This window comes from Chaetodon trifascialis, chromosome 21, assembly GCF_039877785.1.
Source record: "Chaetodon trifascialis isolate fChaTrf1 chromosome 21, fChaTrf1.hap1, whole genome shotgun sequence".
In the NCBI taxonomy this organism is placed as follows: domain Eukaryota; kingdom Metazoa; phylum Chordata; class Actinopteri; order Chaetodontiformes; family Chaetodontidae; genus Chaetodon; species Chaetodon trifascialis.
The window spans coordinates 1,350,168-1,369,702 of record NC_092076.1 but is presented as its reverse complement, the minus strand read 5'-3'; the positions used below and the strand labels follow the sequence as shown (position 1 = coordinate 1,369,702).

Here is a 19,535-nt window from a genome sequence, read left to right as displayed (position 1 = left end):
TCAGAAAATGTCCTTCCCGGGCTACGAGCTTCAGGTCTAAGACTAGGCTACATTTAGGTGTGTTGATGGATTCGTGACGCACTTTCAACACCAAAAATGGATTCAAACCTGAGACATGGACAATTCAGTGGACATTATAAAGACCAGAGAGACAGATACAGAGAGAGAGGATGGAAGACAGCATGAGAGATGGATGAGCACAGTGCATGTCCTCAGAAAAGAGAAGGTGTTAATGCCTCCTGCCAGTGAAGGACGCAGGACGAGGCAGCTGGTCAGTGTCACAGTACACAGACGCTGGAGATGTTCAGGCAGGAACTTCAGTACGCAAATACTAGTACAGTCTGAGGTAGTGATACTTAAAGGGATGTTACGCTCATACTTCATTCTGCACTTCAGAGGGAAATATTGTACTTTTTCCTCCTTGATGACAGGAGGTATTACTTCACAGGTACTGATTTTACGTTTGGCATGACGTAATGTCAAACTGTTGGTTCATTCATGATTTCAGTCGGTTTTTAAGGTGCTGGGTCCTGCTTCTTAAATGTAGGATTTGTTGCTTTTCTTTGTCTTTCATGGATCATAAATGAAAGTTGTGGATGTCTGGGTATGACAAAAGAAGCAATTTAAAGATTTTACTTTGGTCTCTGGGGAACTGAGATGAGAACGTATCCAAACTCTAACCTTCTTCATCATTAGTACTTCTACTTTCACACATGAGGCTACATTTTACTGCTAATCCTGCTCATGAAAAATAGACTTGCAACAGTGTTATTATTCAATCACTGAAGGCTTGATACACTAATATTGGTAGAATTATTGAATTATTTAACTTAGGACCAGTGTGTAAGGTTTACGGGGATCTATTGGCAGAATATGGCAGAAATGGAATACAGCTGTCATAATTACATAATGTTATATTCATTTTCCACACTAAAAATACTTTCCACATCAAGCTCATGTTGTTTTAAAAGCAAGATGCACGTAATACTTAATTAATCCCAAAGGTAAACCAGTCTCATCCCGCCATCATCTCGTGTTTCATGCTCAAGGTTTTTTATGGAAATCTACCAATCATGACAAGCTGCACCGCACAATCCCGATTGTCCACCGACATTTTATTGAAAAAAGAACAATATAATATCATGTACAATAATAATAATAATATTAATACAAAAATCTGTACATTCTGTGGTTTTGCAGTACATTTGGAAGACTGATACAAAATAACTGCAAAGGGAGGGAGGTATTTACACATGTAGGATCTGTGGAGCCAGTGGCCTTCCGTCACTGCTTTTCTTTAAAACAAACAAAGAAAACAAAAGATACAGGATATAAATTTGTATTGATGCAAACTCTTGTGCAGTACACCTTCATATGCTGGGGTTACAGTACATTTGGCTTTGAACTACGCTTTTTCAAATCTTACATTCTCAAGTAAGACAAAAGCATTACGACAGAGAATGAAAACTCAAGTAGTGTTGATAATGAAGTCGGCTGATCTGTAGTCTGCGTGCAGCACAAAGGAAGTGTCATCACCAATGTTTTACTGAAATATTTCAACGTCCAATCATAACACTGTATGAGATTCACACATTAGAAAGCACATCTAGTTCTCTTAGCAAAGACATTCTGTCATCACATACCACTTCATGTTTTTTAACCTTTAAAGCAGGTTTGGCCTTCAAAATAAACTTTTTGATTCAAGTTGACACCTAAAAATCCTCCGAGCATGAATAGGCTTCTAACTCATTGCTGTTTTAGTTCAGCAAACACTGCTGAACTTGCGGTTCTTGTTTACTGTCCTCTACTTTGGTTGATTTCTAAATCTTCACTTCCCCCCTTTTTGACTTTCCAGATTAAGGCTTGATGAAGTGGCTCAAGATAAGGATGATCGACATAAAAAAAGGAAACTGTACACACATCCTTGAAAAACAAACCTTATTAAAACTCCCTTAACATTCTACTTCTCTGTACCAAATCTAACCAGGTGCTGTTTTTAAAAAACACATAACTATGATAATAATACTCTTTGGCATTTTTCATCAACTGTAAAAAAAAAAAAAAAAAAAAAAAGAAGAAGAAGAAGAAAGAAAGAAGCAACATCATAGCAGCACTTTAAAGAACATTCAGATTCTCATATTACCCCGGTCTCTGTTTAAATTAATGATTTTTCTGTCAGTTCGATGCCATTAATACTACCCTGCTCTATCTTGACATGAGCAGGCATGTTTCCATCAGTCCGACCAGCAATGAACAGTCTCTCAGATCAATAACCGCAAAGGATAAAGCAGAAGATCAGAAAATCAGTGCTGTGAAGTTTTCGACACGTCGTTTGACCTTTGGTGCATACAGAAGGTTTTTGGTGCAATGTATTTTGACTGTGATGTCTGCTAAGAGACCAGCTCGTGAACAAATACTCTACTTGTACCTTTGTTCCAGACATCTACCTTTTTGTGTACTTTGGTTCTACGAGAAAGCACAAAGTGTAACTTACACTATTTTCTAGCAGCACTTGAGAACATAATCTAACTATAAAAACCACCTTCTGAAAGCGTCTTGTTCATACCGGCCAGAGAAACTGAGACATGCCTGCAATTTTCAAGTCGTCTCAACAGCCTCCTTCCTCTCCGTCATCTTGCAGTCACCAGACACTGAGCACACATTCATGGGGACTTCATGGAGAATTCTTCCTGCAATATGCACATGGTTCATAGTGCTGTGTTTTGTCATAATGTATGTAGTCAAAGTTCAGACTCCTACATACAAAGTCCTAAACCTTGCTGCTTCCCACAGCAGTACCGTTCGGCTTGTCCTCTGCCCAGCTCGGCTCGTCGTGCCTTTTGGAGCAGAGAGGTGCTTTTAGGACATCTCTCACGTGAGGTCTGAGGTCTGAGCAGTCATATTTCTGATTCTCGTCTCAGAGGTCGGGGCTCTAGCGGCACCGTGGCTTGGCTGTGTTCAGTCTCTGAGATGTTGTCTGTCTGGGTGCCGTCAGGCCCGACACTTCCCCCGTTTCCCTCATCCGTGTCCTCTTTGTTCTCCAGCGCCATCTCGTTTTCGTAGCAAAAGGAGTTGGAGTTTGAGAGAATGTATTTTTTTTCTGCCAGGTCTCTGGCACTGCACAGAGGGGTGCTCGGCACCTCGTATGTCTTATGGAAGCGGGAATAGTCCACCTTGTAGTAGTTCTTCTCCTCAAATAGCACAGGCTCGAACCGATGGCCCCAGAGGATCTCGCTGGCGACGTAGGAGCTGCGGCACTGCGTGGTCATGGCAGTCGCCTCGACCATGCCCTCCAGGATGACCACAATTTCAAACTCTGAGTTTTCCAGGTCCTGCTTGCTCATGTCGTAGAAGGGGCTGTCCTCGTTGATCTCGTGGACGATGGTGATGGGAGAGACCAGGAAGATGCGGTCAACTCCGCTGTCGAAGCCCACATCTATGTCCATCTGATCGAGGGGGATGTACTCCCCCTCTGCTGTCGTCCTGGATTTCAGAAGTTGCGCCCGCACATGCGCCTCAACCAGGTGGCTCTTCCTTAAGTTGCCCACACGCCACATCAGGCAGAGCTTGTTGTCCCTCATGGCCACTGTGGCGTTATGGCTAAAAACCAAAGTTTCATTCCTCTTCTTGGGCTTTGCCATCTTTGCCATGACAGCGCCAATGATGAAGGCATCAATAATGCAGCCCACGATACTTTGGAAAACCACCATGAAGACAGCGACAGGGCACTCGTCTGTTACGTATCTGTAGCCGTAGCCAATAGTAGTTTGAGTCTCAATGGAGAACAGGAAGGCAGCGGTGAAGCTGCTGACGTTGGAGACGCACTTCTGGGTATCACTTTCTAAGTCCCCATGGAAGATGGCCACCAGCCAGAAGACACAGCCAAAGAACAGCCACGACAGGAGAAAGGCGAGGCAGAAGATGATAAACATCCACCTCCAGCGGATGTCCACGCATGTAGTGAAGATGTCAGCTAAGTACCGCTGACCTTTCTCGCTCACATTGATGAACTGCACGTTGCAGTGACCGTCTTTCTTTACAAATCTGCTTTGTGGCTGGTGCCTTGTGTGCACCTTGTTCTTGCCGTTCCCGTAGCCGTTGGGTACTGCCATAGTGGCAAGCTTCATGCCGTCCTCCTCTGATGACACAATGCTGTAGCGGCTGGCTCGCACGCTTCCCATCACCTCAGTCTGGGAGGGCTGTGCTGCTTCTGCTTTGGAAAACAGTCTGAGTTTCTGGAAAAAGCGTTGGAGAAACAGTTTTGAAACACTTCTGGGGGACCAACTCAGAGAGGAAATGGTGACAAAATGAGGCAGGCTGAAGGGACTCTTCAGCCTCACTGGCCCCTAGATGGAGTGCAACAAGAGGAGGACGAAGCGATCACTCCTCTTTCATCAGCTGACTGGACCTCATCAAGTTCATCTGCTGTGAGAAAACAGAGACAGGAGATGTCTGTTAGTGTAACCAGTTCCAGACATATCAGAAAAACAACATGTTCAGGGTATTTAATTACAACATTGGCAAAAAGTAAATGTAATGGTTCAACATTTTAGCAATTTCTTGTTGAACATGACATGTCAGAACTGATAACTTCGATAACTTCAGCACTGTTAAGTCAGATGTGCGTGCAGCCTGAGAAAAAGGTTTATACCCAGCTTCAGCAAAGCTCGCCTGCCTGTGCCAACAATATTTCATCCAGTTATGACAAACAACAACAGTGATGTTTAACCCTGATCTAACATTTCAACTTTCACTGAGAGAGGCCACCCTGTAATTGCACTCGGTCCCGTTATTGGTCACTTACAAAGTCGCCTTATTTTTCTTGGCTGCCCTGCACTCACTTGATCATTTCTTGCTGGATTGTGGGTTACAGCGTTTATACAGGATCCCATGAACTGTTGGTTTTGCACAACTGATGGATCAAGTTAAAAACTTAAACTGAGAAATCAGATTTCTTACTGTCCTCTTTTGAAAAATATACTCCAACTAAAAATGCACAGCAGGTTGCATCAATGAACCAAAGCATCATCCAGTCTGGATTTCAGCCTGGATCGTTTATGACGTTATGTGCAAACTTCTGTCTAAATGCTCAGTGGTGCATTAATAATCCACATTCTCACATGTAATGCCTTCTCAACATCAATAGGATGGATGTTTTCTATGTGAAACCTAATTTTGAAGCAGTCCTGTTGTCCTCAGCACTCACCCTCTTTAGTAAGTTTAAATTTCCACACTGTAATCATCGGTTGCACTTTTAGTTTTTATAAGCAGTTTTACAGTGATCTCCAAGAATAAAACAACAACTTTACACACCAGGAGCAGCAAGTTAAAGCACTTCATAAATGACATGTCAGTGTCACAGGTTCACTGTAATGACGTGTTATTTTAAAGAAGCTTTAGGGGAAACTGAGCTTTGTCCTTGCTGTGCAGAGGACATGCACAGAGCTTGTTGACTCGCAGAGTCCTCAGGGACTTCTTCTCTCTGCTGCAATAATGGCTGTCCTGAGAGGATTCTCCTGGCACAACTAAAACACCTCTCATTAGTTTCGGCTGTCCTAGCAACAAAGTCCAAACCGACCTGCTGCAGTCACTGTGGTTCATTTATTTATAATTTGTTGGGATGGATAACTCTGAGCTGTGCCAGCTAAGATGAGGAGAAGCTTGTAGTGAAAGTTCTGCAGACCTGGAGGTCCTCGCAGTGTCACCCCCAGACTAAGCAACTCTGATGTGACCACAGCTTCAAGTCGCTGATTCATAATGTAGTTTCGTACCTGCACAAAGTAAAACTGGCTGATGCAATTTGCCTGCCAGTCTGTTGTGTACATACCACGTGAAAATGCACACATGTATGACCCAAACATATCTAAGCATCTAATGTACGTGCAGCACTGAGGATGCTGTACTGCTAAGCAATGTGTAATCTCCTCTCATATGTTAACAGTTCAATAAATAAATAAGATTAATCACAAGCAGCTGTCTGAGAGACTGTAGGAAAACTGAGACAGAAATGTCCTGAATAAATAACATACTAGTGCTACTACTATTAATAATGCATAACTAAATTACTACTGTCATATTCTTACAGAGTCTGATGTTCTTGAACAGTGTCTGGCTGTATGGAGACAGACACGCAGAGCTGCTCTCTGAATGCACCAAATGCCAGAGACAAATGCTAACAGGTGCGGGAAAGCAGCGGACTTCTGATGCAATCCTTCATCCACACACACCCCTCAGACTGAGACACATGCACGTTTCATTTCCAGCTCAGCCATTCACAAATCAGCTCTTATCTTAAAATCTGAACATAAGAAGCGAGGCGAAATATGAGCGGATAACATGAAACTTTTGGCGGGTCGTGTGACAGCTGCGGGAGCAGAAGTCGTGCGTAAAAGCCAGGAAGTGAGCGCGTCATGGAGAATAAAGTAAACCATCACATCTTAATAAAGATAAACACTTCTCTCATGCTCACAGCTCTTGTTCCGGGCATAAAATGAGTAGTTTTATGGAAGAAACGGCTCGGACTCATGTTTGCTCTACCTGTTGCTCATTGGTGGACCTGTTGGATTCAGCTGGCTGAAATATAATCCAGACGTGTTTGGCCTCGTCTATCCTCGGCGTCGTTTCCGCGCGCTTGTGTCGTGTTGTGGCCGAGCACGTTAAAGTGTGAAACTTCCCTCACATCTCTGGAGGACCGGTCTCGATAATGTGCCTCGCGATGAGTTCCCCCAAAGCGTTTTAAACATCACGCACCGGCACGGCCCGCCCCTTCCCGCGGCTGGCCAATGGAGAGAGGAGGGGAGCGCACTCCGCCAAACAGGCGCAATTCTGCTGGTTTAGTGTCATTTTGTGCGTTTGATCAATGCGGCTCATGTGAACATAACGCAACATGGAAGCAATGGAGAGCACTTTGACTCTAATTGACCGGTGACATGTTAGATCTCAGTCAGGGGTTAAATAAAAGGGAGGGATGCAGGTCGAGGAGTTCAAAAACTGAAATATAAACAAAAATAAATAAATAAGCAGCGATAGTAAATAAGAAAAGCCTCCATTTAGACTGATTCCTTGAAGAAGGAAAACTGGTAAACATGACTACTACCAGTTTAAAACATACAGGTTAAATGATGGATAGGTGTTGGTGGTCCAGCTCTGCAGAAAACGTCACATTACCAGAAAACAAAAAAACACCAACGTTTAATTTGAGTGGGACAACATTTTAAAAAAAAGTACAAAAACATCCATCTTTCCACAGATGTCAAAGCAATAATTGATGTGTTGTCTGCAGAAGCATTAAAACCTTCCAAACATGTGACTTTGTGCCTGTTCCCACCTGCTGCTGACCTGCTGCAGTCCAACTGCCCCTCACCCTCATTTTTGTGATATCCGTTGTTTTTATAGATCCTATTTTTTTAATGTGGGTATGGAAAATGTGTTCTGTTGGAAAGAATGACTCACTCAATAAAGGCTTACATGCCTGTATTATGATATGACTGTCTTTCTCCACTGAGCTATCAAGTTGCTTCGGATGTTTAGACTATGCATCTGTTGCCCTATAATTTTAGGTCAGGCTGTAGCCGTGTTGTCTTAAAGCCATTGACTAAATCATTCTTCCTGCTTACTAATTCATGATAAACATTAACCCGCAGCTACATGTTTTTCAAAAAGGCTTTTGAAGTGCTTGTTTTTTCCCTGTGAGTCTTATTTTTAGTTGTGGTTATTAATAGCAGCACATATATTTAGCCCAAACCACCTGTGTCAGTGAACTGTGCACGTTGTGTGTGTTTGCTTTCCATGCCCAATTTCCAGCAATAAAGGGAGCGATGCATGCAGTAGCCAGTGCTGCGTGTGGACCACAAGGTGGAGAGCTGGAGACTGGAATTAACCAGTGATTGCCTCTCACACGGCACCAGACGGAGGAAGAGGAGGATCTGAGTCTGAACTTTTCAAGCAGTTTATGTCACTGCAGCATCTAGAAGGTTGAGATTAAATGTGCAAACATGGAAGAATATTGATGTTAAGAAGAGTAAAGATTTCATATTAGGATGCAATAAAACTTATTTTTATACATTTTAGCACAAGTGACTGTATTTATGAGGCTGTTGGACTAATGAGTGAATGACTGGGTGCTGAGATTTGTGCCGTCCAAGCTCACCTTTCAGCCTCAGCATGATGAACAAGTCCTCCACGCTGAACAGCCAATGATGGTGTTAATCACTGCCTTCCAAAAAGACCCAGAAGAGCTTTGCAGAAGCTCGACAAGCTTGAGGATTGACAGACTTCTGTGAGGCTGCTACTGACAGTGAGGCGGGCAGAATTAAAGTGACTGTCCGGGGTCACATTGTCCCACCATTACCTCTGTTCTCTTGTCTCGTAGTCTCGCTGTCTCTGTGCTGCTGCAACGTGAATTTCCCTCATGGGACCAATAGTCTCATCTGATAAAAACTGTTCAGGACCACAAAGTATGGACATATTTGCTGCTATTTGGTCAGCAGATCAGTTCTGAGTACTGCATGGTAGAAGTCAGGACGTCACAGTAAATGAGCTCTGTCGTGATCTCGTGTCTGACTGCCTGAACTCGATCAGGAACTTTGCATTGATCTATTTTGGATACATGATAAAAAGGATCTACGTTTTTAATCTGATCATACAGTGATGAACGCTGTGAAGCAGCGTCTGGTTTCTTTTGTCTCTCTGGTTATTTGACATCAAAGTGACTTTCCTGATCGGAGCTTTTGTTCTTGGACATGAACCATGATCCATCTCCAGCAGAGACGTGGTCATTAGAGGAAGTGAAGACGCAAACCAGGATTTAAACATCACTTTATTGAAATTGTTGATGCTTATTGACTCATAAGAAATATTGTTTTAATATTTTATAAGATCTGCTTGGCGGCAGAATGCAACAAAATTAGAAATACTTTTGGTCCGTCTGTTAGAACAGATCTTCATATTCTTCTGTTCATTATCATGTGAGGATATAAAATGTCATTTACAAAGAGACAATAAATGGACAGTTACACTTATTTTTGTGAATAGCTTGACGTCCTGGTAATTACTAAACAAATCAAATTTGACCACCACAAACATAAAGGAGACTCAACATTTTACATGTTTTTCACATAAACTCTGAGGACTTTGCTCATAATAAGGGACGTTTATGACCTCAGTTTATTTACTCTCAGCAGTGATTAGACTTGAAACTTTAGCAGTTGTGAGTCCAGGTCATATAACATGAAGGATAAGCTGTAAATTTCACTCTACACTCTAAAGTTTTGTCTGATTTTCTTTTTACATAATTTTTTTCCACTTCCTACACTACACAAAAAGAATATAAAAACAGTCTCACCACGAGCTGCGTTCGGTAGCTGCGCTGGAGCTTCCCTTTGTATGACATGGTCTTCTTCAGCAGATTGACCAGTTCTCGTGAATGACACCTTTCTGCTCTTCTGAGCGTTTCAGGCACTTTTCACCCAAGTTTGCTTAAAGGTTGAAATTAAAAGTTCATTTGTGACCTTGGAAACAGCAGTTAACAAAACAATCTCACCACAAGGTCAATATTGTTGTTTTTTTGATCCTCCTAAATATGCATTTTGTCTTTCATTGTTTTCTTAATCAGAATACCATATTAACCCTTTGCAGACCCTCATATTTCAAACACCTAGCCTCTGTACATTATGGGTTTTGGATTCTTTCTATGCTACTGCTTTAAACGTTTAAAGTGACACCGCACCAAGTATTTATATTTTGTGCATCAAATCCTGAAATCCTGTCGGCTTAAAAGGTGGCTGTATAAAGTTTGTAGTTTCACAGATGCTCTGCTCCCTGAGCAGTTTCAGATTGTCCAATACGTTGGTTTGTCCTACAAAACAAGTGACATTCCCATCAGCCTCAGCTGTACTTCCTTTTTAGTGTTGATTAACAACCTAAACGCTAAACTAAGACAGTAAACATGGTAAACATCATACATGCTAAACACCAGAATGTTAGCATTGTCGCTGGGAGCATGTTAGCATCCTGACATTAGCATGTAGCTCAAAGCACTGCAGCTCTTAAGTACAGCCTCACAGCGTGTGTGGTTGTTCTCTTTTCCTGTGAAACAAAGAAGTTTTTATATTTGTAAAACTTTCCCAAAACCTACATGAGCAGTTTTTACATCTGTGATGTCATAAGTAGGGTACTTTTCAGGAGCACCCATGCTTCCTGGGTACATGTACTGTAAACCCTGTACTGCTTTGAAAACCAGCTAAGAAGCCCTTCAGTAGCCTACGTGCAGCCTACGGCAGGTGAGCAGCATTCACCGGGTGCCATCTTTCAAGCCTGGAGGGGTTGAGGCTTGGATACTCAAAAGACAGACTTTGGCCCGAGTGTCACTTTAAATAAATCACACGCCAAAAAACAGATGCCAGGATGTTCAACTTTCTTACAGTGAATGAGATTCAGTAGCATCCTTAGTATTCCTCTTCAGCCGTGGTTTCTTTGAAGAAATGGACAGTTCGTACAATGTCTGGCCACCTGTAATGCTCTGCCTTTATATTTCTTGACTCGTGAGGTCATTTGGCAGAGTCAACGTGTTGTACTGATTGTCTGCTTGCGATGTTGAAACAGTTGGTTCAGGGCGACTATCATTAACAAGTTCCACAGTTACCGTTGGGGGTTTCAGAAGCGCTTCCTTATGATTTTGCCGTGGCGACCTTGGAGAGGGGCGCGGGGAAGATCTAGGCGAATGTCGAGGGGAATGTCGGGGAGAGGGCCGCAGCTGCTTCTTAAGTTGGTACTCCTCAGCGCTGACCTCAGGCACCAGCACCTTGGCAGTGTGATTGAACAAGGTGTAATCCACCCTGTAGTGCCTCCTGCTGACCCTGATCATCTCCTGGAACAGGTGACCCCACAGGATTTCAGCCGGAGTGTACGAGGTTCGGGTCTGATGCAGCATACCTGTGGAGTCGTCCGTGTAGGTGAAAGACACCACCAGCTCAAAGTCTGCTCTCCGTAGATCGACTAAACTCATCTTGTACAGAGGGCTGCCGGGTTCGATCCTGTGGAAGATGGTGGTAGGCGTGACCAGGATGATGTCCCTCTGCTGTATGACCAGGTCTTCATAAGTCACATCCATTTTCCCTGTGGCATGTACTGTAGAGTGGACAATTTGGGCACGAGCCGTCCCCTCCACCAGGTGGTTTCTGCGAAAGTCTCCGACTCTCCAGGAAAGACACAAGTGACCATTGCAAAGATTGACGACGGCGCAGTTGCTGAAGCCCACCGTCTGCGCTCTCTTTCTGGCTGAGGCCATTTTGGCAACAACAATTCCAATGACAAACGTGTCGATGAAGCAGCTGATGACATCTTGTATGGTGACGATGATAATGGCAGTCATGCAGTTCTCGGACATTCCTCTGAAACCGTAGCCAATGGTGGTTTGAGTTTCAAGCGAGAAGAGGAAAGCAGCGGTGAAGCTGCGCACCTCGTACACGCAGGGCTCATTCGTGTGGTCTTTAATGTCGTTGTGAGCGAGAGCAATGACCCAGAAGAGGATGCCGAAGAAGAGCCAGGACAGGATGTAAGACAGGGCGAAGATCAGAAACATCACCCTCCATCTGATCTCCACCAAGGTGGTGAAGATGTCAGTCACAAACAACAGCCACTCCGCGGGAACATGGCGGAACACGACGTTACAGCTGCCTTCTTTGCGTATGTAGCGGTATTTCTTTGGTTGAGGTCCATTCTCAGTCTTTCCACCGTCATCTGCAGGCCTCACTGAGGTGTAGTGTTTATGCATCTTGCAGATTCTGTTGGGAAATGGCAAAGAACATTTAGCAATTTTATTCATCAGCAACACTTGGTAAATATTTGGCATAATTAACACATTGACCTTTGAGCCATTACGTTAAAGCCGCATGTCCATTTTTAAGTCAACCACTGGGGGTGGTCAGAGTTAGAAATCTTTAAATTGTACACATGGTGGCTTTAAGTAATGACTAAAAAATGACCTCACTGTATCCTTTTGATAATAAAACGCCATATGAAGACCAGCAAATAAATAAAAAAGCAAATTTTACGTCAGAGATTTTGGTTTGGTTCAGTTTAAGTTTGGAGGCCCGACACGGTTCCCTGTCTTAGATCACAAATTTCTGGGTCAGTGTTTATCCTTCTGCATAATTAATAGTAGTTAACAGCATTTAACTCATAATCAGGTGTAAATCAGTCCCTGATTAGAACCCCAAATCAGCAACTTTCTAACATTCGTCAGTTTGGACTACGAGCTTTGTAGCTTGTTGTTTTGTTGTTCAGCTGACCCAAAACCTTGAGAGGAGGTCAGCAGAGCAATGCAGGTCATGACAGCAGGAGCAGACCGATAACTGCAAACGAGACCCAACAGCGACTGGAAGCTGTCTGATCAGATCCCTGACCCACATGGCGATGAAAAGTCTGTAATTGTGACACAAATGCACAAGTCCTGATTTTATCGTGGCTACAGCAAAAGTTCTGCACAAGTTTACTGTATGCGTACATGTAAAGATGAATTCACAGAACAGTGTTTGCATTGACTACAGTCAGTATGTGAAATCCACTGCTGACTGACAGCTGACTGCATGTTTCCATTTGGAAAAGGAAATTAAGCAGCAGAAATTATACAAATCTAGTATATACTGTATGTATGTGTGTGTGTGTGTGTGTGTGTGTGTGTGTGTGTGTGTGTGTGTGTGTGTGTGTATATATATATATATATATATATATATATATATATATATATATGAAAATCCAAATCCAAAAATCGGTTTAATTATGGGATGTTTTGATGCTGCTGCGTCCACATTGATCACTCATAACACTCCCAAAGGGCTTCCCTGTGGCTCTCGTTCAGTAAACAGCCAACCTACAGCAGTCTTGCCCATTTTCCGACCTCTTTCTCTCCAGCCGGTGTTGTTGGAGGAAACAATTAACGGCAGAGTCTTCCATGTATCTAAATCACTGTCTGATCACTGGAAATCTCCAACCTCTTGTCCTTCCTCCCTTAGCATCTAATATAAATACATAATGAGCAGCACTGGCATGAAAAACAGTAAGACAGGACAAAAAAAGTCCCTGACGAGGGAAGAGATGCTTTGTTGTTTGTTTTTTTCCATTATGGGTTATACTTATAATTTCATTCACATGTTTTCTTTCATATTTTGTCTCCCGTTTAGTTTTTTTGTCTGTGCTTTGATTACTCTGGACGTCTATTTTTAAGATAGTGATCTGGGAATGTTTGCCGTGTCTGATTTTCTTTTTCCTGCCTCTTTGTACTGTGTCAATACATTTAATCCTAATGAGACAGTTGCCTGGAGATAGAAAACCTACTGCAACATTTGCTTTGGCTGCTACTTTCTTTCTGCTGCTTTATGCCACTGATTACTTTTCATCTTGTACAATAAACCAAGGACACCTCAGGTGTGGCAAACACCTGTCCTGCACAGATTGCTCACAGGTTTCCAAACACCTCCGCTCTACATTCAATGCATCTGTGCTGATGGATGAATACTTCTTTGGCAGAGGCCGTAGTGGATTAAGCACGTTTAAAAGCCTGTTTTCTAGTTTATCAGTGTATGACTTGAGCATTAGTTGATTAAATTGCCTAAAAATCTGTAAATGCATCAGATGGTTCAGGTCCAGAGGACATTTCTTTAATTCCACTTAAAGAAATCTGTTTAGTAATGAAGGGTGTGTTGTGCCATAGCAGGATGTCTTTTGCCACAGTAACGTTAAACTCTCTGTAAACATACAATGTTTCCATGCAAAAGTTTACTGTTGTCCAAAGCAATGGCCCAAGACCTTTTTTTTCTGGGTGGAGGTCAAAGAACTGTCAGAGGGCCAATAAAGGCAGCACCACAGCACCGAACTGGTCTAAGTTAGCAGGGGAAAAATGAATGTGGAAACTGGAATAGTGTCATGGTGCGATCACGGGCAGAGGAAGGATCAATCACAGCCAAACCACTGAGAGCATCCTCTACGCCCAAAACAAATGGGGTTTGAATCACCGCTATCTGACTGAGTGAACTGGGCTCCAGTCACAGACTCCACTTTCTCCTGGCCACAGCGAGCGTCCCTACTGCCAGACTGTGGAGCTCGTTCCATGAGGTCATAGAAATAACGTCCTATTAGCTTCCCATAATCCCCTCCTAAATACCCTGATATGGACAAAAGGGGGAAAACGCAGCATCCTGCTGCAAAAGCGGGAGGCGCTGAGTGACTGCAGCCTTCATAGCTCATCAGTCTGAACATCTGTCGTTTTAGGAAGATTAGAAGTGCAGAAACGTGCAATTCTCTCTGCTTCCTCACTGGTACTACACAGGTAGCTTACTGCTTACTGCTGACTGACATATCTTCTACTGGATGGATTGCCATAAAATGCTGTACACACATTCATGGTCCTCAGAGGATGCATGCTAACGGCCACCATGCGGTTGTCATGTGAGATTTTGACAGTTTTTGGATGGACTGTCATGAAACTCGGTACACACTGTTCTGATCATATTTGGATGCATCATGATAACCCGTAACCTTTCATTTAGCAGCACGAGCATGTCAGAATTTTTATTGTCTAATACTTCACCAAAATACCTGCAAAACTAACAGCCTCCCCATCAGCCTCAGCTGTACTACATAGCCAATTTTAGCATGCTAACGCTAAGAGTGCACATGATAAACATCACCTACTCTATACCAGACTGTTAGCATTGTCATTGTGCGCATATTAGCATGCTAGCATTGGCACTCATCTCAAAACACTGCGTGTCAACCGCTGTGCATAATAATAAAACATGAAGACAGAAATATAGAACACCTCGATTTAGTAGATCATTGAATTAATTGGTGTATTTTACTTAAATAAAATGCAACATTAAATATGAATGTTTGTAACATTTATCATATTTCACAGTTCAGTGAAACTTTGTTTAACGTGCTGCTGTTCAAATCTGGGCTGAGGACTGTAATTTTAACCAGGCACAATGAGGACGGATGCTCAGGCAGTCCATGCAGACTTTGCCACTCCAATAAAGAAAGTGAAATAAAGAAATGAATGAAGTCTGAGCCCTTCGAGTATCTTAACACAGGCATAAAAGTACAATTAGGATACTGCCATTTTGTTTCATGTGGTCAGCTAATAAACTCAACCTCAAAAGACACAATTAATCCTCTATTAATTCCACATTTTACGAGCGATTTAGATCATAATAGCATCTGGAGTATGAGGCCGTGAAAAGACTTTTTAATCAACACTGAATGTTTTTAAATGGTTCAAGATACTGAGGGAGTTTCCCTCCTTCCAGCCTGAGCGTTAAAAGTGATTTTCATCTCTGCCGTATCTGCTGGTGTCACCCACTGAGCAGTCAGCCCTGATCGTCCCTGTGTGCTGTCGACCCACTAGGTTGAGCTGTTTTCTCCACATTCACTCTGCGTCTGACCTGAAACCAGCAGCTCTGTGTACAAAACAAGGCATCGCACAGAACAACCACTCACAACCAAACATCCTGACCTTCGCCGTAAACTTTCCACTGCGCTTTCAGTGAACAGAGCTCTGATACTTTATATTTTTGCGGTTTGTTTTTCCACAGCGACATTTTCTGAGTGTCCTTTTGTGTTGTAGAGTTGGACTAAAGGTCCGTCAGCCCAGTGCCGACAGTAGGAATCAAGGGATGAACTCTGGAAACAACTTAGGCAATTGGCTTGTTTCCTCTCCTGCTCGGGGCACTTACAACTCCATTACATGCTCACTTACTGCAAATGACATTGTGCCACCCATCTGTGGTTCACTGGAACAGAACTGTGTACACGGGTGGCTACTCTTAGTTCTGCCCCGGGGCTTTCTGCCACCTCTAATGACCTCCAAAACCTCAACGCTGCTAAATATTTCCATCTTAACAAGTCACTTAGCCTCTCACTCGCATGTCAGATGAAGCGTCTGGCAGTGCCGGCGACTTCTCTCCGCCTGTTTCAGGACTTTTTCTCAAAGCCAGAGTCAGATCTGTTGACAATGATCTGCTCTGGAAGTTCTTACTTCTTTTGTATCATCTAGGCAGGCGTTATGTCCTCTGCCTCAGCAGTCTGTTCCTGAAGGTTAATGGTTTATCCAAGCTTCAAAGTGCCAAGTGGACCAGAGCAGGTGTTTGCTTTGGTTCTGCTTCATCAGAAATAGCTTAACGTTGCTTTTAAAGAGGACGCACTTGAAGCCAGACCCTGGATTTAACCTCTTAGTCGTAGCTTTCTGTGACGAGCGTCTGGTAGCGTTTTCATTCTTTCTGTCTGTACACGTTTGGTTTCAGACCTGCGTCGCTGAATTTCAGCGAGTCGTTTGTTTCTCACTGTTTCATGTCAGCAGTCAGTGTTAGATTTTCTTTTGTGTCCAATACATTTAATTTGTCTGAAGACCAACGCGACCTTCAGCATTAGCGGCCTTGCATGGTTCACTGTTTACAGATCAATAGTGTATTTATGAAACAGTCAGTCCTGTTGTGTCAGCAGTGACGCCGCCTCGCACCTTCACGTCTTCGTACACTCCTCTTCTTTTTGGTCTGCTGGTGTGTGCACTATCAATATTTTTCTTTCTCGCTGCTCTGAATCTGATCAGACGTCTTTGTGAAACATGACCTCAAACATTTCTCATCACCTTGACCACATCTTGTCTTCTTTTTGAACCATTCAGGTGTTGTCTTACTGCTCTTAATGCTGTGGCTCAGATTACTATCCTTTACTTTCTTGTTGCCTCAGATTTGTTTCAGCTCACTCTGACGCCTTCAAACAACCAGCAACGTCTAGTTTGATACATAATACACACTATGCACACTATGGTCAAGGAGGTTTACAATTAGCATTAGCAGTGTAATATGAAGTCTTTTTAAGAACATGCAATCAACATTTTCCAGAGTAAAAAAGTAAAATAAACACTTTTCAAGTCTATCTGAATGCTCATATAAGACCACAACGTCTTATACAGTCTTATACACACAGTACATGTACACAAAACCTTCTTAAATACAGATTTCACATCACTCTTAAGGTCTTCTTCAGATTTGATCCTGAATTCAAGTCTGACACTGTGATTTCTGATCATAGGTGCAACAGAAGCAGCAGATTTCACACATCACTTCCTACCTTCTTTGTAAAAATAAATGCAGCACCAGTTGCAGGAACGTCTGTACCTGAGTAGGAAGCTGTCCGAGGGGCTGTACAGTAGCTCTGACAGTCACCTGCTGGAATGAGCCAGCCCATTCGTCACTGCGAAAACTAAAGTTTGACACCTCCCTTCAGCCTTCAGCATCACATGGTACCTTACAGACAGGTGAGTGTTTGTGGTTCTGAGCGTGTGTCAGTGCAGGTACACGTGAATATGCATGAGTGTGTGTTGTGGGTGAGTATGCATACATGCAGGTATTCATTGGGCTTTGGTTCAAGATTACACTCAGTACTTTCTGACGTGACTCTGTTGTTTCAAGCAACACACCGTTCAGTTGTATGTTAACAGTGAAGTTTTTCTACTGCCTGCGATCCAGTACTCTTATTAGGTCAGCGTTCAGTAAATATGTGTCTGACATTGAAATGACAGCTGTGGTCTAAGATTTTTAACTTAATAAGCTTCAGTTATAGACATGTTTACCTGAGGGAAAGTGACTCCTTAAATCAAGGTGACACAATCAGATGGAGTGTTTTACTGGAGAGGACTTCAGCCATTCGATCTTTAGCAGATAAACACCCATTAAAATATGAGCAAAGTGAGTCTTTGGGTTTTTGGACTGTTGCTCAGACAAAACCAACAATCTAGACATCTGGAGCTCTAAGAAGGTGACATTTTATAGACCAAACCATCAGTTGTTTAACCGGGAAAATAACTGACTGGTTGACCAACAATCAAAATAGTTCTTATTGCAGCCCTGTGAGTAAAACCTCCTGTTACTATTCACAGACATATACCAGCAGTTCATGAGTTTACTCCTACACAATCCTTTGCTTTATGTGTGCATGGCAACACACTTAACCAATGATCAGATATTTGATGGTTTATAAGAATTTGATCTCATACACCTTCATTCACAACACAAACTACAAATTGGTGAGCACTCTCCCTCCTTTGTGCCTCCCTTTTTCAAAGACTTGACTGAAAATCCTTTTTCCCAGCCTGAAACTCCTTAGAGAGCTTAACTCAAATATCTCTGCCTCTGCGCCTTAATAACTGCTTTGCAACTGAACTCACTGTTCATTGTCTGGAGAGAAAAGCCGAACTCAGGTTTCCACTGTGGAAATCTATTGAGTGTCAGCCCGTGCTCAGTGCAGGGGGAAGGCTCGCAGGTCGTACATATTGTGATAACACGGGCTGTCTCTCTACCCACAAACAGATCTGGGACGATGGAAATGGGAAACTGCTGTCAGGTCAATGCGACTTTTCCATCCTGGTGCTGTTTATTGTATGAGTGGTGTGTAGGTGACAGAACAAATGGCCACTGAACAGTGTTTTGTAAAGGTGTCCCACGCCTTCAACTAAACCCGTCATTTGAGCTGGCCTCACTTCAGTGCACGCTGTAGTTAGGAAGATGCTGGATTGGTCATTAAAAGCTGGAGACAGCTACATGTTCACATGAAAAAAGAGTACTGTGCAGCTTTGTTACTGCCACAACAACAACGACAAAAGCCAGCAGCCACTCTGGCAGCCCCAGTCACAACGCTGATGTTTGCATCAGCATGTTAGCGTCTTAGCTTAGCATGTCAGCCAGCTATTTGCTGTTGAGCACCAAACAGCTGCTGAAGCTGATGACATTAGTTTTGCAGGTATTTGTTCATAAACCAAATTTGGACCTGATGATGGCACCAGATGAGGTCTGGAAACCAGCAGAGTTACTACAGCTCATCCTGTGGGGACCTTGAATGTCAAATTTTATGAGAATCCGTCCAACTGTGGTGGAGAAATTTTGTTCTGAGCCAAATATTTATACCTGCTGGTAGTGCTGTGCGATATTACGCTTTTAACGTGTGGGCTGTGGTTAGCTCGGCGAATGTAACTGTAGCAATGCTACTGCTTTGCGGTAGCAGTTTATGTCACCTGCAAGAACTCCGTTACGGCACCGCTAACATTTTCAGCCATGCGTGCGAGAGCTGGCGGGAGCATGGACGTAAACAACGTAGCAGAGATGGAGAGCACAGTGGACGCTGAACCAACAGAACCCAAAGAGGAATTGGTGCCGAAAAGAGGGAATAGAAACTCCATTGTTTGGCACTGGTTTGGATTTAAAAAGGCAGACACCAATCAAAAAACAGTAATCTGCAAAACATGCCGCCAACAAGTCGTCAGTAGCAACTTGAACACGTCTAATCTTTTCTATCACTTAAAGACACGGCATGAAGAACAGTGCAGAGACAGCGTTAAAATGTGACAAACTACTAAAGTTAAACCACAAAGTGATGAATCTGATTGCACTACCAGATATTCCATCCATCCATTTTCTATGCCGCTTATCCCTTTCGGGGTCACAGGGGGGCCGGAGCCTATCTCGGCTGTCAACGGGCGAGAG

At 43.1% G+C, this 19,535-nt stretch overlaps 2 protein-coding genes across 2 annotated transcripts; both read right to left on the bottom strand.

The window, feature by feature from the left end:
• Positions 1–1,095: 1,095 nt before the first annotated feature.
• kcnj2a (potassium inwardly rectifying channel subfamily J member 2a) lies at positions 1,096–6,712 on the bottom strand. Its single transcript, XM_070990227.1, has 2 exons — positions 6,538–6,712; positions 1,096–4,425 (listed from the first exon to the last, which is right to left on the bottom strand). Exon 2 carries the CDS (start codon positions 4,179–4,181, stop codon positions 2,898–2,900), a length of 1,284 nt encoding a protein of 427 aa, XP_070846328.1. The 5' UTR covers positions 4,182–4,425; positions 6,538–6,712; the 3' UTR covers positions 1,096–2,897.
• Positions 6,713–9,682: 2,970 nt separating this feature from the next.
• On the bottom strand, positions 9,683–17,226 carry kcnj16a (potassium inwardly rectifying channel subfamily J member 16a). Its single transcript, XM_070990792.1, has 2 exons — positions 17,128–17,226; positions 9,683–11,783 (listed from the first exon to the last, which is right to left on the bottom strand). The coding sequence occupies exon 2, from the start codon at positions 11,771–11,773 to the stop codon at positions 10,526–10,528; it is 1,248 nt and encodes a 415-aa protein (XP_070846893.1). The 5' UTR covers positions 11,774–11,783; positions 17,128–17,226; the 3' UTR covers positions 9,683–10,525.
• Positions 17,227–19,535: the final 2,309 nt, after the last annotated feature.